The 24,065-nt window shown below is 37.4% G+C and overlaps 7 protein-coding genes across 9 annotated transcripts; 5 read left to right on the plus strand and 2 right to left on the minus strand.

The window, feature by feature from the left end:
* The first annotated feature begins 848 nt into the window (after positions 1-848).
* On the plus strand, positions 849-9,109 carry LOC106387295 (protease Do-like 7). Its single transcript, XM_013827125.3, has 24 exons — positions 849-1,271; positions 1,412-1,482; positions 1,685-1,819; positions 1,903-1,961; positions 2,061-2,097; positions 2,410-2,535; positions 2,807-2,896; positions 3,391-3,456; positions 3,550-3,606; positions 3,730-3,795; positions 3,968-4,075; positions 4,310-4,390; positions 4,881-4,930; positions 5,291-5,456; positions 5,852-6,304; positions 6,477-6,659; positions 6,733-6,838; positions 7,043-7,213; positions 7,300-7,379; positions 7,457-7,684; positions 7,855-8,070; positions 8,218-8,375; positions 8,490-8,601; positions 8,738-9,109. The coding sequence occupies exons 1-24, from the start codon at positions 1,004-1,006 to the stop codon at positions 8,900-8,902; spliced, it is 3,252 nt and encodes a 1,083-aa protein (XP_013682579.2). The 5' UTR covers positions 849-1,003; the 3' UTR covers positions 8,903-9,109.
* Positions 9,110-9,966: 857 nt separating this feature from the next.
* On the plus strand, positions 9,967-11,203 carry LOC106432866 (mitochondrial inner membrane protease ATP23-like). Its single transcript, XM_048746317.1, has 6 exons — positions 9,967-10,206; positions 10,291-10,412; positions 10,501-10,638; positions 10,719-10,802; positions 10,888-11,024; positions 11,138-11,203. The coding sequence occupies exons 1-5, from the start codon at positions 10,101-10,103 to the stop codon at positions 11,020-11,022; spliced, it is 585 nt and encodes a 194-aa protein (XP_048602274.1). The 5' UTR covers positions 9,967-10,100; the 3' UTR covers positions 11,023-11,024; positions 11,138-11,203.
* A 104-nt stretch (positions 11,204-11,307) lies between these two features.
* On the plus strand, positions 11,308-11,709 carry LOC111210731 (polcalcin Bra n 2-like). Its single transcript, XM_022711288.2, has one exon. It carries the CDS (start codon positions 11,308-11,310, stop codon positions 11,557-11,559), a length of 252 nt encoding a protein of 83 aa, XP_022567009.1. The 3' UTR covers positions 11,560-11,709.
* A 688-nt stretch (positions 11,710-12,397) lies between these two features.
* Positions 12,398-15,783, plus strand: LOC106387300 (U-box domain-containing protein 7). Of its 2 annotated transcripts, XR_007318689.1 has the most exons (3): positions 12,398-12,853; positions 14,741-15,639; positions 15,674-15,783. XR_007318689.1 is itself a non-coding variant. In XM_013827131.3 (2 exons), exons 1-2 carry the CDS (start codon positions 12,477-12,479, stop codon positions 15,552-15,554), a joined length of 1,191 nt encoding a protein of 396 aa, XP_013682585.2. In that variant the 5' UTR covers positions 12,398-12,476; the 3' UTR covers positions 15,555-15,783. The 2 variants fall into 2 exon arrangements, 1 of the variants encoding a protein (XP_013682585.2); XM_013827131.3 differs by having other exon boundaries at positions 14,741-15,783.
* Positions 15,784-15,869: 86 nt separating this feature from the next.
* LOC106385288 (bromodomain-containing protein DDB_G0280777) lies at positions 15,870-17,302 on the minus strand. Its single transcript, XM_013825215.3, has 2 exons — positions 16,820-17,302; positions 15,870-16,625 (listed from the first exon to the last, which is right to left on the minus strand). Exons 1-2 carry the CDS (start codon positions 17,215-17,217, stop codon positions 16,046-16,048), a joined length of 978 nt encoding a protein of 325 aa, XP_013680669.2. The 5' UTR covers positions 17,218-17,302; the 3' UTR covers positions 15,870-16,045.
* Positions 17,303-18,290: 988 nt separating this feature from the next.
* LOC106386433 (uncharacterized metal-dependent hydrolase YabD) lies at positions 18,291-20,372 on the plus strand. 2 transcript variants are annotated; one of them, XM_013826287.3, is made up of 7 exons: positions 18,310-18,696; positions 18,784-18,857; positions 19,097-19,178; positions 19,329-19,480; positions 19,571-19,724; positions 19,811-19,915; positions 20,004-20,372. In XM_013826287.3, exons 1-7 carry the CDS (start codon positions 18,574-18,576, stop codon positions 20,112-20,114), a joined length of 801 nt encoding a protein of 266 aa, XP_013681741.2. In that variant the 5' UTR covers positions 18,310-18,573; the 3' UTR covers positions 20,115-20,372. The 2 variants fall into 2 exon arrangements, with proteins under 2 accessions (XP_048602273.1, XP_013681741.2); XM_048746316.1 differs by having other exon boundaries at positions 18,291-18,696; positions 19,329-19,724.
* Positions 20,373-21,269: 897 nt separating this feature from the next.
* On the minus strand, positions 21,270-23,670 carry LOC106387555 (non-specific phospholipase C4). The gene is made up of 5 exons (XM_013827435.3): positions 23,092-23,670; positions 22,768-22,965; positions 22,252-22,661; positions 21,936-22,106; positions 21,270-21,851 (listed from the first exon to the last, which is right to left on the minus strand). Exons 1-5 carry the CDS (start codon positions 23,532-23,534, stop codon positions 21,448-21,450), a joined length of 1,626 nt encoding a protein of 541 aa, XP_013682889.2. The 5' UTR covers positions 23,535-23,670; the 3' UTR covers positions 21,270-21,447.
* Positions 23,671-24,065: the final 395 nt, after the last annotated feature.

Consider the following 24,065-nt stretch of genomic DNA (forward strand, 5'->3'; position numbering starts at 1 on the left):
CCTAAATCATCTTTGGTTTTAGATTATTTACAGGAACTCTTGTTGGCCATGTTGTGTGTGTAAGTTTCTTTGGAGTGGCTTCGGTATTCGTGTCTCTCTTCAAGATTTATCTGGGCTCACCTATATACCCTGTTAGAAACTACGCTAGGCGCTAGTCGGGCGGACGAGACGGGCCTAGCGAGTTAACAATTAATCGGGGAGTAATCGGGGATTAATCGGGGCCTAGTTTTAAATATTTTTTTTTATTTTTATAAATATATTATGAATCATTAATAAGTTTGCATGACAATAGACAATTATTTGAAGTAGTCTGGTGGTTAACATAATCTTGGCTAATCGTAAGGACCTGGGTTCGACCTTAGAGGTACGCGATTTTTTTCTTTTTATTTTATTTGCCTTTAATGAAGGGTACTAGCGTCATTTCGTCTTCATCTTCTCCAACTGTGTTTAGGGTTTTCGATTTTACAGCTTTTCCATGGCCGTAAAACGCTTACAATCACACATATCATCGGATTTTAGTGTGTTTTCATGTTTTTATACTTAAAACCTATAGACCTGTCATAAAATACAAGATTTAAGCATTCAAAACTCAAAAAAAAAAAAATTTGTTGTTGCCGATTTATTGGCCGACTACAGCCAATTCGCCACGGCCAAGCACCGCCGAGCGCCTCCTCGCCGACTAATCGCCCGTAGTACCCGCGTTTTCGAACAGGGCCTATATATAACCATATAAATAGTTAAAAGGACAATTCTTCAAATAATCATTTTTTAAGTTTTTTTTCTAATTAAAATATTAAAAAGCATATTATATAATTTAATCCGTATGTACTATATTTAAATTTATTCTGCGCACTAAAAAAAATAATATAAAAACTAACTCTGAGAGACGAAGATTATCATCATCATCATCATTAAATTTCATTTTCCCCCAATCTTTGATAGAGATTAGAGAAGAGATCCAAAAACGCTAAACCCGTTCCCGCGGGAGTGAAAGCGAGCTCAAATGGGAGATCCGTTGGCATCACTCGCGACGGAGACCGGCATCAAATCGGATTTGTGCTTAGAGATCGATCCTCCGCCGACCGAAACCGTCGCCACCGCCGAAGACTGGCGTCGCGCTCTCGGCAAAGTGGTTCCCGCCGTCGTGGTGCTCCGGACGACGGCGTGTCGCGCCTTCGACACCGTATCGGCGGGCGCTAGCTACGCTACTGGGTTTATCGTTGATAAGAGGCGTGGGATCATCCTCACCAATCGCCACGTGGTGAAGCCAGGTGTGCGCATAGATTCCTTAGCAGTTAACTGTTTGATTAGGTGGTGTAGAATAAGGCTCAGCTAGGCTTGGTATAGACAATGTTCTGATAGATCAATGTGGAGATATAATGGTAGACTGAGAATTTATCTTATTCTTCAGGCCCAGTAGTTGCGGAGGCAATGTTTGTAAACCGCGAAGAGATCCCAATCTATCCTGTATATAGGGATCCGGTAACTCTCTCATTCTAAATTTTTAATCCCTAGATTAGATTTGAGTATGAGGAAACTTGCATCACAGTTTAGAATATCTTGGTATGGTAGAAGCCATGGTTTTATTGAAATGAGCATTCATGTGAATTCTAAAATATTTCTATTTTAGTATTTTGAATTCGTGTCTCCTCATCAGGCTGACATTCTTTTGTATCTTTTTCAGGTCCACGACTTTGGCTTCTTTTCGTATGATCCCAGTGCAGTACAGTTTCTGAGTTATGAGGAAATTCCCCTTGCTCCAGAGGCTGCTTCTGTTGGACTGGAGATTAGGGTTGTTGGCAATGATAGCGGAGAGAAGGTAACATAAATAGGTTGTTCTATATTATTCAAAGTATAAAAGAGAGAAGTAATGCTTCTGGTTAATGGGGTGTGGATTTGCAGGTTTCTATACTGGCTGGTACTCTTGCTCGGTTGGATAGGGATGCTCCACAGTATAAGAAGTAAGTATTATCTGTTTCACCGTCATATTTTTATAGTTCTACAACTCTGCTTGTTTCATGGTTACTCACTTTGTAATAATTAATTGGTTTTTGTTGCAGAGATGGTTACAACGACTTCAACACGTTTTATATGCAAGTAAGTGATTATTCGTCTTTAGTTTTTATTGCTCTTTTTAATTACTAACGTATATGAGCAGAATTGCATGCCATCTCTCCTGAGTCAAAACCTTGTTTTTTATATTTTCTAGTCGTGTCGTGCTTATGATTACTTCCCATTTCCACTACATATGTGCCTCCCACGCGTGTTTTCATTAAATATCACCTACTAGAGTTAAAACGTCCTCTTTGTAGCTTATCGTGCAATACTCAGCTGTTTTATGCTACTGCTATTCGAAGCCTAACCGTTACACATGCTACCTTGCTAATATTTTCGCTTCTGTGCTTACAGGCAGCGTCAGGTACTAAAGGTGGATCAAGCGGTTCTCCTGTTATTGACTGGCAAGGCAGGGCGGTAGCTTTGAATGCTGGCAGCAAATCCTCAAGTGCATCAGCCTTCTTCCTACCACTTCAACGAGTAAGCAACTCTTTTCATACTCATATTCATGCTTTAGTTAAGACTAGATGGCTTATAGAATGTTACAAGTGAACTATACGTTTATTTATGATCTCTTCTTTTCATTAGCGAGGCCCTGAGTATCTAGTCTGAGACATTGAGAAAGTCAGACATAGTTCCTCGTCTCTTTTTTAGTGTTGCGTCATATCATTCATAACCCCGGAATTTATTTGATATTTTGTTGGAAATTTGCTTAGAACTTTTCATCAAGTATGGTTTTCGTTTTTGGAAGGTTGTCAGGGCGTTAAGTTTCCTGCAGAAAAGTATCGACTCGTGCACAGATAAGCCAAAAGCAGTTCATATTCCTCGTGGTACGCTTCAGGTTTGTTTTCCACCAATCGGATTTTGAGACTCTTCATAGTGCAGTTAGGAAAATTTCCACGACTATCAGTTTTGACCCTTTTTAAGCAGCTGTGTTCAGCTTGTCCGAAAAAAATACCCGTACTTTACATGGTTTGTCAGTTGAAAAAATACCAAGGAGCTGGAAATTTTCCTGGGTAACATTTAGACTACTGTTGTAGTTACGCTCTGAGCATCATAATTTTTCTAAAATAAATTTTCACTAGTGTAGTGCTCAAATTCTAGAAAGAATTTATACCTTAAGGATTTCTTTTTATTCTAGAAAGGTTATCCTTGTGATTACCGTGGGATCTGAATGAGTTCGTGGTTTAATTTGGAATAATTCTCATGTTTTATTTCTATTCCTTTTCCCCCGATTGACAGATGCAGAGATTTATAGGAAGTTCAATGTCTGTTAGCTGATATGAGTTTTGGGGTTGCTTATGCAAGGTTTTATCTGTTTGCTTTTGTATTTAGATGACATTTGTTCACAAAGGCTTCGATGAGATACGTCGACTTGGTCTCAGGAGCGAAACTGAACAGGTACATGATTTTCCTTCCTACCATCGTGGAGGGCATTAGCCGTCCTTGTGCTACACAGGGACACCTTAAACTTACTGTATCTTGGCCATGTAGGTGGTTCGGCATGCATCTCCACCTGGGGAAACTGGAATGCTTGTTGTTGATTCTGTAGTGAGTGCATTGATTTATTATTAACACACAGAACAATAATTTCTTTTTTATAGAAAAAAAAAAGATTGTTTAAGCGGTGCCTAAAAATTTACATCTTATATATGATGTCTTGACTTGTGGTAGGTGCCAAATGGCCCTGCTGATAAACATTTAGAGCCGGGAGATGTTCTTATTCGCGTGAACGGCACAGTAAGTCATCTCAGTCGCATCTTTTTAGTGAGAATTTTGATATCTTTGTTGCAACATTGGTCTGAAACGCATGGGTTAAAAGTTAGTTATAACCTATTAATCAATACAATTTCAATGTCTAGTTCTTTCTGTTCCTCGTTTTACTAAATCTCTCGCTATGCATTTATCGTAGGTGCTTACGCAATTTCTGAATTTGGAGAATCTGATTGATGACGGTGTTGGCCAGATAGTTGAACTGGAAATTGAAAGGGGTGGACAGCAAATAACTGTTAGTGTATCGGTGAGTTCCATTCTTCTGTAAGTTCTGTTTCTAGGATACATGTAACCATTTTTTAATCTTTTTTCTTGGCTATTATATTCGTTATTGCTGCTCAATTCTTTTCCCCTGAGAAAAAAGTTCTCAGTATCTTACTTGTACCTTCCATGTAGGATTTCATAATCTGCTTAACTGGGATTGATACTTACTCTCTTTCATAATGATCTCGATCCTTGTGTTTATGTTTTCCTGACACAGGTTCAGGATTTACACTCAATCACTCCAGATCACTTCCTGGAAGTAAGTGGTGCTGTAATTCATCCGTTGTCTTATCAGCAGGTAACTACTACTTGAAGAGATATATCTGAATCTTTTTTTGTTGCCCTGCGCCTGTATGCATGATATTCTTGTCTCCTGCAGGTCGAATTGTTGTTTTTATAGGTTAGTGCTTGGGGTTAGGGTTTTTCTTTCATGAATTTGCGTACTGATCTACCCAAATGATGATTGAGAGCACTTTTCCGTTTTTCAAAGTGACATAGCTGAAATGTTAGTTGGTTCATAATATCTATCTGCAGAGAGGATGCTCTTTGTGAATATAGTAATAATGCTATATGTATGATCCTGAAACTTGTTATTGTAGTATCGCCTGGAAAGTTGTATGAATATGCTACTTATTTTATTCGTAGTAAGCTTTGAAAATATAATAATGCTTTGAAGAAACATTGACTTTATCCTCCATAGCCCACACTGGCTTGCTAGAGTGAATGTGGAAACATATAATGACTCTCTTGTGGGCATTAGCTGATCTTAAAAGTTGTTGATGTAACAGGCTCGTAATTTTCGTTTTCCTTGTGGCCTGGCTTATGTCTCGGACCCTGGGTAAGCCGCTCAACTTCCTCCATCAAAATTTTCACATTTTCTTGAACCATGTGCAATTCTCTAATAGATTCCAACAGAAAAGTGTGTTTCCTTATATGTTCATTTGGTTCTAAAATTTATTTATCTACATACTCGGTACAAGAAGTGAGCTGTAACTTCTTCTAATACGCCACTTAATTGAAAATTATAATTTTTATCTCTTCATCAGAGATCTTAAGATAGTTCACGTTTAGCTTGTTGACTTATTTTCTATCTTCTTGACTGATGTGTCAATATTGTTACATGTAAGCTTATTGTGAATCATTTTCAGAACTTTCTCTGTATTTCTGGATTTACTTGGATGTGCTATTTTCTATGCAGATACATGCTATTTAGAGCTGGGGTCCCACGACATGCCATCATAAAGAAGGTTGCTAATGAAGATATTTCCTGTCTTGCGGATTTGATATCCGTTCTTTCGAAGCTCTCTAGGGGTGCTCGTGTCCCCTTGGAATATATGTCTCACACTGATCGTCATCGCAAGAAGGTGCTATATATATTGTTTGAAAGTTCTTTTTGTAAGACGTCCTAACCCACTGTAATCTTATGCTTGTCAAACCTACGTGCTGGTTTAGATATGATATTGTGTTAGGCTATTCTAAATCGAAATCTGATCTGTTAATTCTGTGATAATATTACCTCTCTCTGGCTGTTCCAAGTATGTGATTTTTTTTTTGCTGCTGTCGTGCTGATAGAGTACTATGATCACTGTCTATGAAAAATAGATATCTTTAAAGTCGTGATTTCCACAATGGATCGTTTTTTCTTTAAGCGTTCCTGTCATTAACATGGTTGTTGACTTGCTGTTCCATGTTTCTTTTTGAACTCTATAATATTTACTCAAATGAGAAAGTACTTATTTTTGGGTTCCATTTCGTGCAGTCTGTGTTAGTCACAATTGATCGTCATGAATGGTACGCTCCTCCACAGTTGTATACCCGTAATGACAGTTCTGGTTTATGGGATGTGAAACCTGCAATCGAACCTGCTGCTGTTCCACCATCTATTGGTAATAGTGGTTTGCCTATATGCCAAAATACAGAGTCCATGCATGAAGTCGTTCGTGGGGTTACTGATACTGCGGCTACTATGGAAGCCTCTAGTGGGGATGGTTCTCTGAATGATTTAGGCTCAGAAGCGAAGAAACAAAGAGTGGAAGATGATTCTTCAGATGGAACTGTTGCAAACGGTTCCTTACATGGGAGTGAATTGAAATCTGATGATGCAATGGCAACAGATAATTCGGTTTTAAGAGACTACGAAAGCGCAGCAGCACTGTCTGCTAATGCTTCTTTGGCTGAACGTGCTATTGAGCCGGCTCTTGTCATGTTTGAGGTAAATATTAACATCATGTTTGGTAACTATTTCTACAACGATAAATGATAATCTATGGATGCTTATAAGAAAACCATGGAAGTATGACCTGGTGATCGGAATTACTGTGATTATAGTTCTTATTGTGGTTAAGGGCAACTTGCATCTGCTGAAACTAAGTTCTCTTATGCAGGTTCATGTGCCACCATCGTGTAGTCTTGATGGTGTACATTCACAACATTTCTTTGGGACTGGCATTATTATTTACCATTCTTCAAACATGGGACTTGCTGTGGTGGACAAAAACACTGTTGCGATTTCTGCATCTGATGTCATGTTGTCCTTTGCTGCTTTTCCAGTCGAGATTCCTGGAGAGGTTAGATTACCCTGAAGATTTTACAGTTCGTGGAAGGAAGCTTTAATATTGATCTTTCTTAACTGAACTGCAGGTGGTATTTCTTCATCCTGTTCACAACTATGCTCTTATTGCCTACAATCCGTCAGCAATGGGTCCGGCCAGTGCTTCAGTTATTCGTGCAGCTGAGCTACTACCTGGTATGTTAGTACAAATCTGTAGCAAAATACCCTTGGGGTTCCAAATTTATATGCTGGTTGGATGATGCTTAGGCTATTACTATTTTTTTAACCATTTCAAAGTTCACCATTGCTCTGTTTGGATATTGCCTCTTGTTGAAACTTTCATTTATCTAGTTAAATTAATGGGACGTGTTCATGTTGCAATGTCTTTACTGAAAACAGAACCTGCACTGCAACGTGGAGATTCAGTTTATCTTGTCGGATTGAGTAGGAACCTTCAAGCTACATCAAGAAAATCTATTGTTACCAATCCATGTGCAGCGTTAAACATTGGGTCTGCTGATTCTCCCCGCTACAGAGCTACTAATATGGAAGTTATCGAGCTTGATACAGGTGAGGAACTCAAAGCCTTTCACATCAAACTTAGATACTATAAAGTTGTTCGAATCTCAATTTATTTTCTTCATGTTACGTTGCAGATTTTGGTAGCTCATTTTCAGGAGCACTGACTGATGAGCAGGGGAGGATTCGGGCCATTTGGGGAAGCTTTTCGACTCAGGTTCATCTTCCCACTTTGCAGTCTTCATAACTGTTACGTTTTTTCTAACATGCTACTGTCTTGTGAATTGATCACAGGTTAAATATAGTTCCACTTCGTCCGAAGACCATCAGTTTGTCAGAGGTATCCCAATATATGCGATCAGCCAAGTCCTCGAGAAAATCATAACTGGTGGAAATGGACCAGAACTTCTAATAAATGGTGTGAAAAGGCCAATGCCACTCGTTCGGATTCTGGAAGTTGAGTTGTATTCTACTTTGCTCTCAAAGGCCCGGAGTTTTGGTCTGAGCGATGAATGGATCCAAGTAAGCCTATTCTTGTTTATATATTCTGTGATAATATCGATACACATCTATCTGCGCATGTAGAATTTATAACATATGGTGAAACTTGTTATAATGCTTACTTGAGAGAATGTTAGTTTACTAAAAGCAGATAGTCTCAAATCCATATACTCTTTTGATTGTTCTTGCAGATTCTAGTCAAGAAGGATCCTGTTAGACGACAAGTTCTGCGTGTTAAAGGTTGCTTGGCAGGATCAAAAGCTGAAAATCTTCTAGAACAAGGCGACATGGTTTTGGCAGTCAATAAAATGCCAGTTACATGCTACAATGACATTGAAGCCGCTTGCCGAACATTGGATACTGGTAGCCACAGCGATGAGAATCTCAATCTAACAATCCTTCGACAGGTGACACCCTTAACTCCTGGCTCTTGAGACATCTTATTGTTTATTTTCTTCTCCGTTATCATCCTAGTCCTTGTGTTGATTGATCACAGCACCTGTGAAGAGAAAAGGTTTACTAGTATATACTCAAGACTCTTGGTTGTTTGTCAGGGTCGAGAAATGGAGCTCGTAGTTGGAACTGACAAAAGAGATGGAAACGGAACTACAAGAGCGATAAACTGGTGTGGTTGCGTTGTTCAAGATCCTCATTCTGCGGTTCGCGCTCTTGGGTTTCTTCCTGAGGAAGGTCATGGTGTCTATGTCACCAGGTATACTAGTTCTTGACCTATATATTGAATCTCAATTTGGTTCAACAAAAAAAAAACTAGTTTAATCTTAACCGACTAGATTTGGATTTGATCTCTGACAAATTTTGTTCTCAGATGGTGTCATGGGAGTCCGGCACACCGATATGGCCTGTATGCACTTCAGTGGATTGTGGAAGTTAACGGGAAGAAGACTCCTGATCTAAACGCATTTGCAGATGCTACTAAGGTTTTGTCTCATTCCTTACACAATTCACACTTCCATTTACTTTGGCTCTGAAGAAAAGTGATGCAGCCATATCTTAGATTGTTCTTTCACTTTGGTTTGAAGTTTTAAAATCTTCTTTGCGATTTGGTTGCAACAGGAGCTAGAACACGGGCAATTTGTGCGTATAAGGACTGTTCATCTAAACGGCAAGCCACGAGTGTTGACTCTGAAACAAGATCTTCATTATTGGCCAACTTGGGAGCTGAGGTTCGACCCAGAGACTGCTCTTTGGCGTAGAAACATATTGAAAGCCTTGAAGTAAAAAGCCTCTTTAGTTGATCCATTTCTTTGAAAAGCTCTTATGGTCTTTTCTCAAATGCATACTCCAACTTTGTTGTATTTTTATCGAAATTATACTCAAAACCTCGTTATATAACATTACTAGAAGAACTGTCACTACAATTTACAGTAAAAAGAAACTAAGCAATAAGGATTTTACATCCAGTTTAAAATTGATCAAATTTAAACTTTCCGTGTCCTAATTCATGTTAATGTTTTTTTCTTCTAATTGTACAATCATTTTTTGTTTTGAAATTGAATAGTTCTTGTGAAATCAAATCATTTAACCAAACGCCTCAGCAATTAAAACATTATTACAGTGAGCAATATCTAGGCTTCAAGTCCTCTGAATTGAATGCAAAGTCTTAAACTCCTCAAATCTGTGAAAGGGAGATAATATGTAGATTGCAAAAGGATGAGAATATGAAGATTCCAAGATATTGTATACTGTATTTACATGTAAAAATTGGGTGATATTAATCTCTAATCTCTTAAATAAATTATTTTTAGGACAAGAAAATTAATGTGATTTCTTACTTTGCATATTTTATTATTTAGATTGGATTTTGACTTTGACACATGTTAATCTTACAATTTATGCATACAAACTCTACAAAACTAAAATAATGAAATATGTACAGGAAAAAAGATAAGGTATAAATATAAATTTTCAATTCAAATAATAGAAGAGGAAAAATATGAGAAACACACATAGCTCAAGAATGTTTGATAAATTACAATACTATAACTTGGGTATGTATATTGAATGCTTATTCTTATTAAACATTCATAGCTCAAGAATGTTGATAAATTACAATACTATATCTTGCATGAATAAGAATCCAACACATAGATGTATGTAGATTTTGATCAAAATGAGACCATATACATTACTCTTCTTCTAAATATAGGATTCATTGATTCACTATGTTAGGTTTGGATCAGGCCGGCTCTTTAGAGTTCATGAATATTAAACCGATTAAATTAAACCCGGTCTGAGATGATGGTTTGGCAAACCGAATCGAATACGTTAACCGTTTTTGATAGATAGAAAGAGAGGGAAGGAAGGATGCTAATGTAATTGACACGTTTACCCTCCCGTCTCATTTTCTCTCCGTCTCCGATCACAAGCCGCCACACTCGCGTTGGGAAGAGCAATCTCCGGCTTCGAGATATCGGAAATGGAAGATGCCGCCGCTCCTAACTCAGGTTCCGATTTGAACCTCGGAGGAAAACGCGGTAAATCAATCGAAGAATGCGAAGACATGATTCAGCGAAGTTTCCGAAGTATATTTTCCCGCAAATCTTGAATCCATTGGTTTAGCAATCTCTGTGTATTGAAACTAGTTTCGTTTCGTGTGTTTTGATTAGATCCGATTGTGAAGTTTCTGATGGAGCAGATGGAGAAGTCTGGGTGCAGAGTTGGCGATAACTTCGTCAAGGCGGTTGTGTGTACTGGTCCTGTAGCTGGTGGCTTCACTAAAGGAAGAGGGGTAAACACTGCTCTAAACAATGCTTTTTGGTTATTTGTTAATGTGTTGATGATGCTCAGTTTCTTTTGTTATCTATGTTTGTTTGAAGATCACTGTGTGCAGTAACTATCTGACTATTCAAGATGAAGTGAACCAAGTGGTTATACATGAGTTGATCCATGCTTATGACGAGTGCCGCGCCAAGAATCTGGATTGGACTAACTGTGCTCATCATGCTTGCAGCGAGGTCATTACATTGTTAGTTTAAAGCTTTACCATGTCAAGTCCAGTTCTTGATAGTTCTTGTGTGTGTATACTTTAAAACAGATACGTGCTGGCCATTTAAGCGGTGATTGCCATTTCAAGAGAGAACTTTTGAGGGGTTTCATTAAGTTAAGAGGGCATGAACAAGTAAGTGACTATAAGAAAAAAAATTGCTTGTGGAATCATGTATGGTTGTTGTTGATATTAACCTGATTCTTTGTGTTTTGAAAAGGAATGTATAAAAAGAAGAGTGTTGAAATCGCTTCGTGGCAACCCGTATTGCTCTGAAGTAGCAGCCAAAGACGCCATGGAGGCAGTGTGGGATACTTGTTACAATGACACTAAGCCTTTTGACAGAGCTCCTTGAAGGTAATACATCTCTTTGACTTCTGCTTCTAAGTTCTGATCTTTGAAGATCGATATAAAGCTGGCGAAACCTTTGGATTCAGCAGTCCATTTTTTTTTGGCATTGTATTGTTCAGAATACAAGTTCGGTTAATGAAAAGACCGAGTCACATTCTATTTTTAGTAACTTCAGTTTCCTCCTCCTTAGAGCGCCTAGTTTGAAGCATAGCCTCAGCTTTCTTCACATTAAAAATCTCTTTATATAATAACTCTCACGATCAAAAAGAACACAACCCCCTATAAAAGAATGGCGGACGCAACAGAAAAAGCTGAGCACGACCGTGTTTTCAAGAAGTTTGATGCTAATGGAGATGGAACTATCTCTTCCACCGAGCTTGGAGATGCTCTCAAGAACCTTGGCTCGGTCACGCACGATGACATCAAGCGTATGATGGCTGAGATCGATACCGATGGTGATGGATTCATATCGTACCAAGAGTTTTCTGATTTCGCAAAGGCTAACCGTGGTCTCATGAAAGATGTAGCCAAGATTTTCTAAGCCAAAATTTAAAATCTATATTCATGTGATGTTTTAATCATGTTTAATTTGTTCCCTTGTTTTTTGTAATGACAATCATTGATTATCAGATTATGTATGTTACTTTTTCATTATGCTTTCATTTCATGTAGTGGTAAAGGGCTTTGGTTATAGACAATGATTAGATATTTGATAATCTGGTTTGTGTTTCAGTGTGGGCTGAAATAGTAAAGGGCATTGGTTATAGGCAATAATTTATATTACCCAAGCCCATCTCTAATTCTTGAGAATAAATACCCAAAAAACCAGTATAATGATTTACTGAAATAAATTAATAATATATTGCACTTAACATTTCAGTTAAATTATAAAACACAGTTATATATTTATATATGAATTGTGCCAAGTGTGATGATATTTTTCTTAAAAATCCTTAGATAAATATATCTTTATCAGACTCTATAAAACTTTAACATAAAAAATTTGTTTTAGCTCTCCCTTTTATAGCCTTTAGATTACTTAGCCAAATATATCTATACATAAGATAAAGACAGTGTAACAAAGAATGGTTGGTAACTGGTCTTAACATTGAGGAGAACCAAACTTTAGCATAATAAAATATAGAACAAAATCCCACGGTCAATCTTTGGCCCATCTACATCACATATGTTCAAAAAATATCTAATTTTCAACAAACAAAACTAGGAAAATTAAAGCCATCCCTAAAAAGTCTTCCAAACCTCCTCTCTCATAAATATTTTGCTTCATACAATATGCCTTTTTATAATAACAGAAAACTATAGTTTAAAATATAAATATTACATAATAGATATTGCCCATGGTGTATTATATATACACACGTAGTATGTAACTGTTAGCTAACGCCATACTCAATACGTCTCTCTGAAAACAGATCTTTCGTCCATTTCTCTCTCAAAATGGACCTCGCCTCCACCGTCCCTTCTTCTTCTTCCTCTTCCTCCGTTTCATCAATCGACACGAGCCACGACTGCGACTCGCCGCGCGGCGGAGACGCAGATCACGAACTGCTCCACGCGTCGGTTTCTGTTTCTTCCTCGTCGTCTTCGGCCTCGATTCAGAGAATCCTCGGTTTGATCCGATCGGAGGATCCGGATTCGAGGCTGTTCGCAGCTAGAGAGATCCGTCGGCTGACGAAGACGTCGCATAGGTGCCGCCGACACTTTTCGCAGGCCGTCGAGCCGCTCGTTTCGATGCTGAGGTTGTTAGACTCGCCTGAATCGCACCACGAGGCGGCTCTGCTTGCTCTCCTTAACCTCGCCGTTAAATACGAGAAGTACGTTTCTTCCTTCCTTACTCAAAATTCGAATTGTTATCTGATTAACGGTTTCTAAGCTTGAAATTAGTGGAAAAAAATCAACAAGGCCGATCCTGAGATTCATATTGTTTGAAAACAAATTAAAAAGGCTAAATCATCAATACATATTCATTCCTTCGTCGATTTAAACTTCAAATTAAAACCAATAGATGATAAATGAATTGATCATGTCCATTTATATACCCCCTATGTTTTATTTTAATTATTATTTTAAGTGCAAACACACGATTAAGAAAACATATAATTTTGTATATTTTCAAAAAAAAAACACAATTACATATACACCTAACCATATTTCAATCAATAGAAAAATAAAGTAGATAATCTTATCAATAAATTTTGCATTGAAACTCTAAAATGATACTTATTTTGAAACGATCATTTTTTTCTACAACGACAATTAAATCGAAACGGAAGGAGTTATTACTTATCTAGTCAGTAGATAAACTCCTGAGGTGGGAGTTTAGGGAGCTAAAGCTAATGTTTCATCTTGTTATGTCTTTGGATCGGGCCGTGTGTATTAATCAAATCTGAATATTAGATTAGTGATCTGATTTGATCATTAGCTCAATTGTATCAATAGATTAGGGGAGAAAATCAAGTCATCATTTTAAACCAAAAGGTGTCAATTCGTCTGCCTTTTGGTCGGTCTCGTGTAAGTTCATGATTGGATGATTGCATCTGATGGATAATCTCTCGATTTTAGCGAACTCTGTTTTTCTGCTTTAAGCACTTTCTTTAATCAGATTTGGTGGATCCATCAAACTTTTTTTTGTTACTTATCTTTGCTGGCAAGTGCTTTTTGTTTGCTTGGAGTGTACTCTACCTTTCCTTTTTGCTTCTTTTTGAATGATTTTTGTTAGGGTTCATCCATTTACTAGAGTACTCTTCTTTATTCCTTCTCTCACTTTTAAACTATTCTTTTGTTTATGCGGTTTCTGGAGAACTCTGACTATTCTTTTTTCTTTTGATCGTTATAATTTGTGAGGTTTGATTGGTTTCTAGTTGGGGGTGATATTTTTTATTGATCTACACAAAAGCTAGAGTCATGTTTTACCGTAGCTTTTTCTTTCTTTTTCTATAGTCCATAAGAAAGCGAAGAATCAAGTTGCAAGATAAGAACAATAATCTTTTTTTTAATCTCCCTAAACAGAGAGGGAATCATGACGTGTTAGCCGCAAATTCCCTCTCCCTTTAGTTAACATCAGAAACAGAGGAAAATTAACAATCCAATCTCAATGCATCTCAAGAATCTTTGATCCAAGAAGGCTTTTAGCTTTTGGAAACTGAGGATGGGTTAAGTCAAGTAGTAGTTTAGATGGAAATCAACTGAGGCTAACTAACTCTTTCTTTGGGAGTAGGTTTTGCCTAACTTAATTTATTAGCTCTTTGTACACCTGTAGGACCCTGCTTTACCAGACTTAGTATTTTATGATGTTTTTTGTTCCTTGCTGCTGAATCTTCCTTAATTTATACGCAATCGACCTTTGTAGTCAATTTCTTCTTTTGGTCTAAGTTCTGATATCATCAACACTTTTTCTTTTTATTAATGGGATGTGAACCATATAGTGGAGAAAAGAGGAACAATCAAAGTAGATAAGCTAAACCCAAAGCCACTTTTCCTCTCCTACTTATAAATTTTTTTTGTGTCCCTAATCACTAATCAATTAAATAAGTACCTTTAGGTAGATGGCTACAACTCTGTTTCTCTTTATTACAATTCATATGACTGAGAATCTGAATGCACTAAAGTCTTGAAAAGATTGGTTTCTGCCTGTTTGCTTATGTGTCATTGTCTTTAAGAGACTATTCTGAGTTTTGCTGTTTGATTTTTCTAAATCTCAGGAACAAGGTGAGCATAGTTGAAGCAGGTGCTTTAGAGCCAATCATGAACTTCTTACAATCTAACAGCCCAACACTTCAAGAATACGCTTCTGCATCTCTCCTCACTCTCTCCGCATCCGCTAACAACAAACCCATCATCGGAGCTAACGGAGTGATTCCACTATTAGTCAAAGTCATTAAACACGGAAGCCCACAAGCTAAAGCTGATGCAGTCATGGCACTCTCCAACCTCTCTACACTCTCCACTAACCTAACAACGATCATAGCGACCAAACCACTCTCACCGATCCTGAACCTTCTAAAATCAAGTAAAAAATCGTCGAAAACATCTGAGAAATGCTGTTCCCTGATAGAATCCTTGATGGTTTCTAACGAGGAGGCGAGAACGGGTTTAGTCTCAGACGAAGGAGGTGTGTTGGCAGTGGTGGAAGTTCTTGAAAACGGGTCACTACAAGCTAAGGAGCACGCCGTTGGTGTGCTCTTAACACTGTGCCAAAGCGATAGGAGTAAATACAGAGAGCCGATTCTGAAAGAAGGTGTAATACCGGGACTGCTCGAGCTCACGGTTCAAGGGACATCGAAGTCTCGTACCAAAGCTCAGAGACTTCTCTGTTTACTAAGGGACTCGGATAGCCCGAGATCAGAGGTTCAACCGGATACAATAGAGAACATAGTGTCGAGCTTAATCTCTCATATAGATGGAGATGATCAGTCTGGTAAGGCGAAGAAGATGTTGGCTGAGATGGTGCAAGTTAGCATGGAGAAGAGCTTGAGACATTTGCAAGAACGTGCTTCCACTCTTGTCCGTCCCTAAGGGTGATGAAAAGATTGAAGGATGCATTATATATGCCAGTCCAGTGCCGGCGTTTTGGTTCTTAGTGACTGGTTTCCTCAAAAGTGTTCATAATAAAAAGCTTTTTGTAAGTTGAAAAGTCTTTGGTATATTTCTATAGAAACGTTTTTTTTTTAACTTAAAAGTTTCAGTGTACAGTATGTTGTTGAGCCATTTGAACAACTTTGAATTTGACTTGCAAGTTGCATCATCATGGCCACGCATCTAGTAGCTATAAAACGGCACGTAGTTCAAGTTGCATCAATGGTAGCTAATATAAACGGCACGCAGTTCAAGTTACTTCATCAGAGTCATTTTCTTTCACTGTAAACTATTAACCAAAGTTTGAGAAGAAGAAACACCTTATCCCTCACTATCCTTTCAAGTGTTAACTACAAGTCTACACAATCATCAAACTGCAAAGTATCTCAATCACCCAAAAAAAAAGTTTTTAACCTCTTTGTTCCATTTTTTTACCGAGTATTCAAATCAAATTCACCATTCCCTCTCCAGTTCCCATGTTGACCAGTTTCTTCATCATTCAAGAAGTCTTCTTCAGGCTCCTTCTCTTCTCTCTGACTATTAATACTATTATTATTATTACTATTCACCCAACCACGCATCCTCATCATCATCTCATCAGGGTCCATGTACCGTCCCTGTTGTTGTTGCTGTTCTCCATAGTTCCCAAACGCATTACCTCTCAACGGGTTATAACCCATCCCTTGTCCCGCTTGAGCCATAGCCGCCATCCTCAACCTCGCCTCATGAGCCTTCATCTCTCTATCCACCTCACTACATGCTTTCCTCTCCTCCATTAGCAAAAGCTGCTCAACGATCAACCTCTCCTCGGACCTTAACTCACCCTCCTTCCTCTTTTGAGTTATAGCGTTGAAAGCTTGGACTTGCTTCTCAAACGTCTCCGTGAACTCGCCCACTTTGGCTGCAATGTTGTCGTCCCATTGCTGACTGCGTGACACCGTTGTGTCTGAATGGAGGATCATCTCGTCTTCTTCTGCTTCGTAGTCTGCTACAACGTGATAAGGTAACAACCTGCATAAATAGAGAAATAGCAAACATCATTGTATTAAAAAAATGAACTTTTCAGTGATGGGTGGACTTTTGGATCTACAGAGAGATAAAAAGTTCAAGACTTTATATTATATAATCAACCTTTTTAAAAAAAAGGAATGGCCTTTTTGGATATTCATGAAATCAAGAATGAACCAATTGAATAAAGGTCGAACCTTTCGCAAGCGTCTTCGAGAGAAGCGAAAGGACGCTTGTAATCAGGATGGCAGACACGCCACGCGTCTTGGTAAGCGAACTGTAACTCCATTTGATTCAACGGACGCATCTGCTTCTTCTCTTGTTGCTGTTGTTGCTGTGAGGGTTGCATCATCATCACCATCGGTCGCTGTTGTTGCTGCTGAACGTTAGGGTTATGAAAAGCCGGGTTAACGGGTCGGTTCTGGATTAAACCCGGAGCGTTGGGGAACCTCGACATGGCCGCCTGTTGCTGTTGCTGCTGCTGCTGATGTCTCTGGAGTTGCTGCATCAGGAAGAGCTGTTGCTGACGCTGCTGCATCTGTTGTTGCTGCTGCATTTGGAGCAAGAGTTGGTGTTGTTGGTTCGATTCCTCCATTTTTCGAGTTTTTTAGGGTTTCGGTTTGCAGATGTTCTTCTCCGCCATGAAAATGATTTTGAACGGAAGGAGAAAAAGACATGAGATACGTGTGACTTTCTCGTACTGGGATTTATACAAAGCCCATTAAAGGCCCATTTCGTTCTTAACAGATAATTACGAAACCCAATGGGCTTTTGATCAATAAAATAAATTCCTCTCTCTCTATGCATTTGCTCGTTCGGGATCGATTCGCTTTCATTCTCGTGACGGGTTTTTAGATTTATGAATTTCAACCCTTTTCAAATATTAAAAAATTCGGTTTGGATTCGGTTCATGAACTTAGGTTTAATCGGGTTTGGTTTGGATTTAGTAACACTTCCAAAAATCGGTTTAACCCAACATAATTTTGGGTTTTGTATCTTCATCGAGTTTCCAGTTCTAAAATATTGTTTTGTACTTAGTTAACATAAACCCGAAAATAAAATAAATATCCAGTGAAACAAAGACTAAAAAACAAAACTGAAATGAGAAATGCTTTTAAGACGATTGTTTTTGGTTCTAATATAATTTTTGATAAGTAAAATTAAAAAAAATAATAATAATAAAACAAGGAAACAAAACTTAGAAAACATATTATATCCGATAATCCAAAACAAAAACATATCAAACCAGAAAATAAATATCGCCAAATACTAAAATATATTAAACTAAGTATTTGAGTTAATTATTCATGTAATAGCTAGATATTTATTTTAGATACTCAATGATATCGTTAGAGTATTTTGAGTACTTATTCGGAACTGAGTACGTGTTTGGTATTAGTATTTTTCAAAATTTTGATGTTTTCGGGGTTTTTCGAATATCCATCGGTTTGGGTTTGGTTCAGATAAAATCCATAACCAAAATACCATAAAACAAGTTTCATTTGGTATTTATGTCTGATTCGGTTTAGATTCATTTTTATCAAGCTTGGTTTGATTTAGGTTTTCGGATTTGATAATGATTTTGAGTTGTCTTTCTTATATTTAAATCTGTGGATTATGATTCTTAGCTGTCTTTTTCTTATTTAAACCTATCTTTCTTCCTTTCTTTAATCTCACACAAAATTTTATATTATTATATACTTTTACGGAAATTATTTGTTTTCACAAAGGTTGCCACTATAGTCTTCTGTCTCATGAAAATCCAGATCAGAGCCTTGTAGTCTCTGTTACTTAAACCTCAAACTATCTCAAAAGTCAACGCTCTGTGTTGTTCATTGATGAGACCATGTCTTTGGGGTGAAGCTATATACGTTTTTGCATATCCATTCTATTATATATAGACCTCAAAAAAGAAGAAAGGAGCCACAGAGACAAGAACCTCGCGGTGAAAATGAAGTTGTTTGATGCTCACTGTCACCTTCAAGATAAGAGAGTCATCGACAAAGCCCCTGAGCTCATATCTGCTGCTTTAGCTGTTGGTGTTACCAATTTCGCAGTCAATGGAACCTCTGAGGTATTTTAAAACATTTTTATAATCATTCGGACACTGTTACAAAAATGGTGGATACTTTATTAACCGGTTTTGTCTTTTTGGAAGCAGAAAGATTGGGACTTGGTGAAAGAGATGGGAGAGATGTATCCTTCTGTGATTCCTTGCTTTGGAATTCATCCTTGGTATGGATGTTGTATGCAAATAAATCATTGTCATAAAAATGGTCATAACAGAAACATTTATTCTATAATGATTTAAAAAAAAAAATCAGTCTAATTGTTCAAAAAATCGGTCTATGCGCCCGTCTAAGCACTAGTCTCTTATAAGACGTCTAATATTACGCATACCGAGTTTTTGAACATTGCAAATGATCTTTCAGATCAGACCTTTTTCTTTTCATTCATGTTTTTTTTTTTTTCAGGTTTATTGCAGATAGGAGCCCTCATTGGCTTAACACATTGAGGATGCTCTTTGAGACAACTCCTACGGCTGCTGTTGGGGAGGTTAAGCCTCTTCATATCTTTGATACTTGGTTCATCAAAACTGAAACGATATGTTTTTAAATATATGGTTTTGGAGAGTATATTGAAAAACCCTTTTTGTCTGATATCTCTAAAGAGCATTGATGTCAAACTAATAACATTTTTGCGCAGATTGGTTTGGACAAAAGTCCCTTAGCAGCAGGCATTGATTACTCAGACCAACTTGCCGTGTTTCGCCCTCAGCTTGAACTTGCCAAAGAACTGAACAAACCAGTAGCTGTTCATTGCATCGATGCATTCGATGATCTGCTCGAGATAATGAGGTATATGTTTATACAACGATTGAAGGGAAAACCCATTATGTTTTTTGTTCCGTATGTAGCATCTAAGTTCCTCGATATAAATATATGCAGATCCGTAGGGCCTTTTCCTGCTGGTGTGATTCTTCATTCATTCAATGGTACAGCTGAAGTTGTTCCTAAACTTGCTGAGCTTGGTGCATACTTCTCCTTATCAGGCTGGTTCACTTACATTGATGAGAAAATCGCAAAGAACACTTTGAAATCGGTTTGTTTTATTCCCTCAATAACTATACAACAACTTGATAAAGAAAAAAAAATGATTTATATATATATTCCTCCGGTCTTTTGTAGATTCCTTCCGATAGGTTCTTGTTAGAGACAGATTCTCCTGACGGGTTACCAAAATCAGATGAGAGCTCGGAGCCAACTCTCAATGAACCTGCAAACATTGTTGCTGTATGATATTAAATTATTCTTACCTTTTTCTTGTTTCTTCTGAAAATATATTACACCTTTATTGTCGGATGTTTTACGTGATTAACAGGTACTAGAATATGTTTCAAACCTGTCAAACATCAAGAAAGAAGACCTTGCGGAGTTAACGTATGGGAACACTGTAAGATTGTTTTCTTATCCAGGTTCTAAATTGCTTTAAGACCAATAAATGGTGTGTGTGTATGTGTGTGTCTCTACAACATCAAAGGGACAGAAAACTCATCATCTTCTGCTTCTGCTGTTGCTTATTTGTTTGTTGTTAATAAAACTAAGCCATCTACCAAAACCATCTTTCACTAATTGTTGGTTCTGTAACTTGGTGGAGGTTCTTTGACCAATATGTACTTTAATTTTCTCGTCTTGTGTAAAACAGTTATGTTGTTATTACTGTCGTAATAATAAAAGTGATATCTAATAAGGTTTTAATCTTTGTCTCTATATGTATAAGTACAATGTGTGAGAGTGAAACTATAAATCAAGGAAAAAGAAAAGAAACTGATCTTGAATAAGACTGATCTCCTAAAGCATGATATAACTTTGAATGTAATACGCTTTCATCAAAGGCTTGTGAATTCAAAGGACGATAAGCTTCCATTGAGAATTGTTGGGCAGGTTTTGTTTGTTTCTCAGAAGCAATTTCACGATAAGGTGGCTAGAGAAAGAATATTAAATTGAGAAAATAATAATAAGAAGCTTTTTGAGGCTCGACGTAGAATCTGATCACATCAAGAAAAGAGAGAGTGAGAATCTAGAATGTACGCCAAGAAGAAGATCAAAAAACGAAGATAAAGGAAGAGGAAGTTTGGTTCATTGGTTGCATGGCTTCTTTGACTGTGGTCCGTGGATGCTTGCAATTGTCATATCAAGAAGAGGAGGAAGACTTATCATCACTACAAATAACAACATCACTCTCTCTTCTTTTTGGCTTTTTTTTCCTTTATTCAAAACGTGAGCATACGTAATCTTAATGTAATACATTCGAGATTGTCATGTGAACAAAGAAATAAAAAGTACCAGTCTTTTATCTTTGTAAAATAAGTCGAGTAGATGAATTAGGTCTTGACCGATGAAAAAGTTGGTCTTGACTAAAGTATTTGCTACACTACAGTGCGTAGCACATTTTAAGTAAAAAACATTTACATGAAAGATTATACGTTTTGTTAACTTCCTTTGTCGGCTAATACATTTTGTTAATTGAAGCACGCAATATATTTTTTAATATTTCATTTTAGATAAATAATTTTAGTGGTTGATATATGACAAAACGTTTCAAATGTGTTTTAGATGAAAATTAATGTGTTATATTTTAAAATCATCAATCGAACAATTTAATCTCATCTATGGACTAAGGTATAGTAGTTCATAATCAAAGAAAAATCATTATGCAAGAGAAACTGGAGCTTTATTTTCTTAAACACAACAACACAACACTCAATTATCCCCTCACACACAAATAAGCACTTTAATTACATTGAAGTTTCAGCTATAGTCACTCAATCATGACTAGCAAAGCAAGAGAACAGCTTGTTGAAAAAAGACCTTTGAGTTTTCGGCTTAGGACCAGCATGCGGTGCTTCTGATTGTGATGATGATGGCATTTCAGCATGATCATCATCATCATCATTATCATCATCCATGCAGTAAACGATCTCGTTTTCATCACATCCTCTTTCTCTTGCCTTTCTAGCCTCTTCTAGAAATTTATCAAACGCGTTTATAACGTATTTGGAAGCGTCTGCAACGCAAGTTTCTTTGCAAAGCTTGTGCATTAATTCTTCGTTTTTGTAGTCTCCTCTTAATCCCGCAGCCATGATGACGAGGTCCTCTTGGATTTCACTTAACTGTGCACTTTCTTCTGCCACCGTCGCTCTCAGTTTAACCGGAATCGACAGTGTTGCTAAAAAGCAAAAGTATTCGAGTTTTATCCGAAATAATCATAATTTTTATAGAAACTATTAATAAATGAAGACTCAATAGTTACCAGGGCAATCTTGTCTTGGTGAATCTCTTGTAATAACAGATTCAAAAGTGCCAGCCCATGAATCTCTCTTTGTCAAGAAATCTTTGAGGTTGAAAATTTTCTTGACCGTTGCAGGAATTGATGAGTGCTCATATTGTGACCTAGGGTACGGTCCATTCGGAACATGAAGAACTACACATTTTACCAAAATAATCAAATTTTACTTTAAGAAGATTAAACTAAATTAGATGTGTTTGATTATAAATTACTACGTTTCCTAAACATAAAATTTGATAAATGAAACCTGGAGAGACTACAAAGTAATCATTTAATTTACCTGTTCCAGGCTCAATCCAAGGAGAGATGAAGAAAGTCGGAACCCTAACGCCAAGCCGGTTAAATTCAAAGTTATACGGTTCAGGTCCTAACAAACCGTCCGGGTTAGGAACTCCTTCGACCGGAGTAGGGACATGGTCGTAAAACCCACCGTGCTCGTCATATGTTATAATGAATAAAATCTCGTTCCACTGTGGGCTCGATCTCAAGGCCTCGTAGACCTCTTTCACTAGCTTTTGACCTTCGGAAACATCGTGAGATGGATGATCGTCGTTGGCTGGAGTTAACAATAGATCGAACCAACGTTGTTCGACCACAACATAGTTCGGTAACTTCCCTTCTTTGCAATCTTTCTTGAATTGTAATCCGTATTGGTGAAAATGTGTCAAATACTTAAGTTTTCTCAGATTTCTGAAAACACACAAAATATTAATAAAATTATATAATTTTTACTATAAGGTTGTTGAACTGTATTAACGCAAATCATTTGGTTATAGTCGTAACGAATGAAATAAACCTATAGAAGAGAGTAGCAGGAGGGAATTGGTGATAAATGCCAAAGCTAAAACCAGCTTCATCCAGCGACTCGAATATCGTCTTTTGTGGAAACCCTTCGATTAGTAGTTTCCTATCGTTGCTCGATGCTCCATGTGATGTTCCCGAGTGTACAAACAGTCGGTTTGGCTGGGTCGACGCCGGGACCGACGCAAACCACCTTTCCAAACAAGATTGTTAAGAACATGAAATTTTCTATAAACCGTGAGAATTAATATCAGAAACAAAGTCACAACTGAAAATAATTTTAAGTAATATAGAAGGGAGATGAGCCAAAACGGCATACCTATCACATATGGCAAAGTTTTGAACCAACTCTTTGTAAACCGCCAAAGCGTCCGGTTTAAATCCGTTCATAACAGCAGATGACATCCCGGTCTTGTTTCGCTCGGCGTTTTGAGCGAACCCAGACATGGTAGCTGGACCCGGGTTTGGGTCCGGGTGACTTGCATCCCATGGCTTACCGAACACTTGTTCGTAGATATCCTGAATGGAGTGACCTGGATCTGGGTCAACGTATTGAGACTGATCACCAAAGACGACATGGAGAGAGTTTGGGTCAGAGGAGGAAACCGGGTTAGATTTCGGGTCTGACTTCGTGACACCGTCGATTTCTTGGTTTAGCTCTTTGAACCAACCGAGCATATGGTCGAAAGAACGATTTTCTTGAACCAACACGACGATGGTTTTGATTGGATATGATCCTGAGCCTAAAGTCGTCTGTGCCATTCTGCCTCGTTTGTATTTTGAATGTTCAATGTTTGAGAAGGAAAAAAAAACTGGGATTTATAATATATATATATAGACCAACACGTTATATGTACATAATAAACATTTTATATATACACTCGTACAAATATACTGTTGAATATGTACCCATTGAAGATTTCAAGAAAGAGTTTTATATGAGTAGGTAGCAAACCAAAAAGACGCACGTCATGGCTATTATCCATTGAATTTTACCAATTTTTGTGAGGAGTAGTAATTGATAGCGACACTACTCAAAAGATGGAAAGTTACCATTTGTAGTAACTTGAAAGGGTGGCATTTCATGACAAAAATGTAATATACTTTACTTTTTCATTTATATTTCAGTTTTCCTCTGCAAATGTATTGGTTTCTTTTCGAACTATTTTATATTTATCGTATATTAATATAATTTATTTTGACGAAAATTATAGTTTTAATCAATTCTTTAGAAATTTATTTCTGTAGATAATTAGATACAACACGTTAATTCCTTAGATATTGTATCCAAGT

The sequence above is a fragment of the Brassica napus genome, chromosome C1 (assembly GCF_020379485.1).
Source record: "Brassica napus cultivar Da-Ae chromosome C1, Da-Ae, whole genome shotgun sequence".
NCBI classification, from domain to species: domain Eukaryota; kingdom Viridiplantae; phylum Streptophyta; class Magnoliopsida; order Brassicales; family Brassicaceae; genus Brassica; species Brassica napus.

What these genes read in the sequence shown, in the direction of transcription:
- LOC106387295 (XM_013827125.3), top strand. Translation starts at nt 1,004, where the DNA reads ATGGGAGATCCGTTGGCATCACTCGCGACGGAGACCGGCATCAAATCG. An exon ending in TTCCTCGTGGTACGCTTCAG is followed by an intron (nt 2,897 to 3,390) that starts GTTTGTTTTCCA and finishes TTTTGTATTTAG; the next exon opens with ATGACATTTGTTCACAAAGG. An exon ending in AGTTATCGAGCTTGATACAG is followed by an intron (nt 7,214 to 7,299) that starts GTGAGGAACTCA and finishes GTTACGTTGCAG; the next exon opens with ATTTTGGTAGCTCATTTTCA.
- LOC106432866 (XM_048746317.1), top strand. Translation starts at nt 10,101, where the DNA reads ATGGAAGATGCCGCCGCTCCTAACTCAGGTTCCGATTTGAACCTCGGA. An exon ending in GCTTCACTAAAGGAAGAGGG is followed by an intron (nt 10,413 to 10,500) that starts GTAAACACTGCT and finishes GTTTGTTTGAAG; the next exon opens with ATCACTGTGTGCAGTAACTA. An exon ending in AGTTAAGAGGGCATGAACAA is followed by an intron (nt 10,803 to 10,887) that starts GTAAGTGACTAT and finishes TGTTTTGAAAAG; the next exon opens with GAATGTATAAAAAGAAGAGT.
- LOC111210731 (XM_022711288.2), top strand. Translation starts at nt 11,308, where the DNA reads ATGGCGGACGCAACAGAAAAAGCTGAGCACGACCGTGTTTTCAAGAAG.
- LOC106387300 (XM_013827131.3), top strand. Translation starts at nt 12,477, where the DNA reads ATGGACCTCGCCTCCACCGTCCCTTCTTCTTCTTCCTCTTCCTCCGTT. An exon ending in CTCGCCGTTAAATACGAGAA is followed by an intron (nt 12,854 to 14,740) that starts GTACGTTTCTTC and finishes TCTAAATCTCAG; the next exon opens with GAACAAGGTGAGCATAGTTG.
- LOC106385288 (XM_013825215.3), bottom strand. Translation starts at nt 17,217, where the DNA reads ATGGAGGAATCGAACCAACAACACCAACTCTTGCTCCAAATGCAGCAG. An exon ending in CTCGAAGACGCTTGCGAAAG is followed by an intron (nt 16,626 to 16,819) that starts GTTCGACCTTTA and finishes CTATTTATGCAG; the next exon opens with GTTGTTACCTTATCACGTTG.
- LOC106386433 (XM_048746316.1), top strand. Translation starts at nt 18,574, where the DNA reads ATGAAGTTGTTTGATGCTCACTGTCACCTTCAAGATAAGAGAGTCATC. An exon ending in CAAAGAACACTTTGAAATCG is followed by an intron (nt 19,725 to 19,810) that starts GTTTGTTTTATT and finishes GGTCTTTTGTAG; the next exon opens with ATTCCTTCCGATAGGTTCTT. An exon ending in AACCTGCAAACATTGTTGCT is followed by an intron (nt 19,916 to 20,003) that starts GTATGATATTAA and finishes CGTGATTAACAG; the next exon opens with GTACTAGAATATGTTTCAAA.
- LOC106387555 (XM_013827435.3), bottom strand. Translation starts at nt 23,534, where the DNA reads ATGGCACAGACGACTTTAGGCTCAGGATCATATCCAATCAAAACCATC. An exon ending in AACTTTGCCATATGTGATAG is followed by an intron (nt 22,966 to 23,091) that starts GTATGCCGTTTT and finishes TTGTTTGGAAAG; the next exon opens with GTGGTTTGCGTCGGTCCCGG. An exon ending in ACCAAGACAAGATTGCCCTG is followed by an intron (nt 21,852 to 21,935) that starts GTAACTATTGAG and finishes TTTGCTTTTTAG; the next exon opens with CAACACTGTCGATTCCGGTT.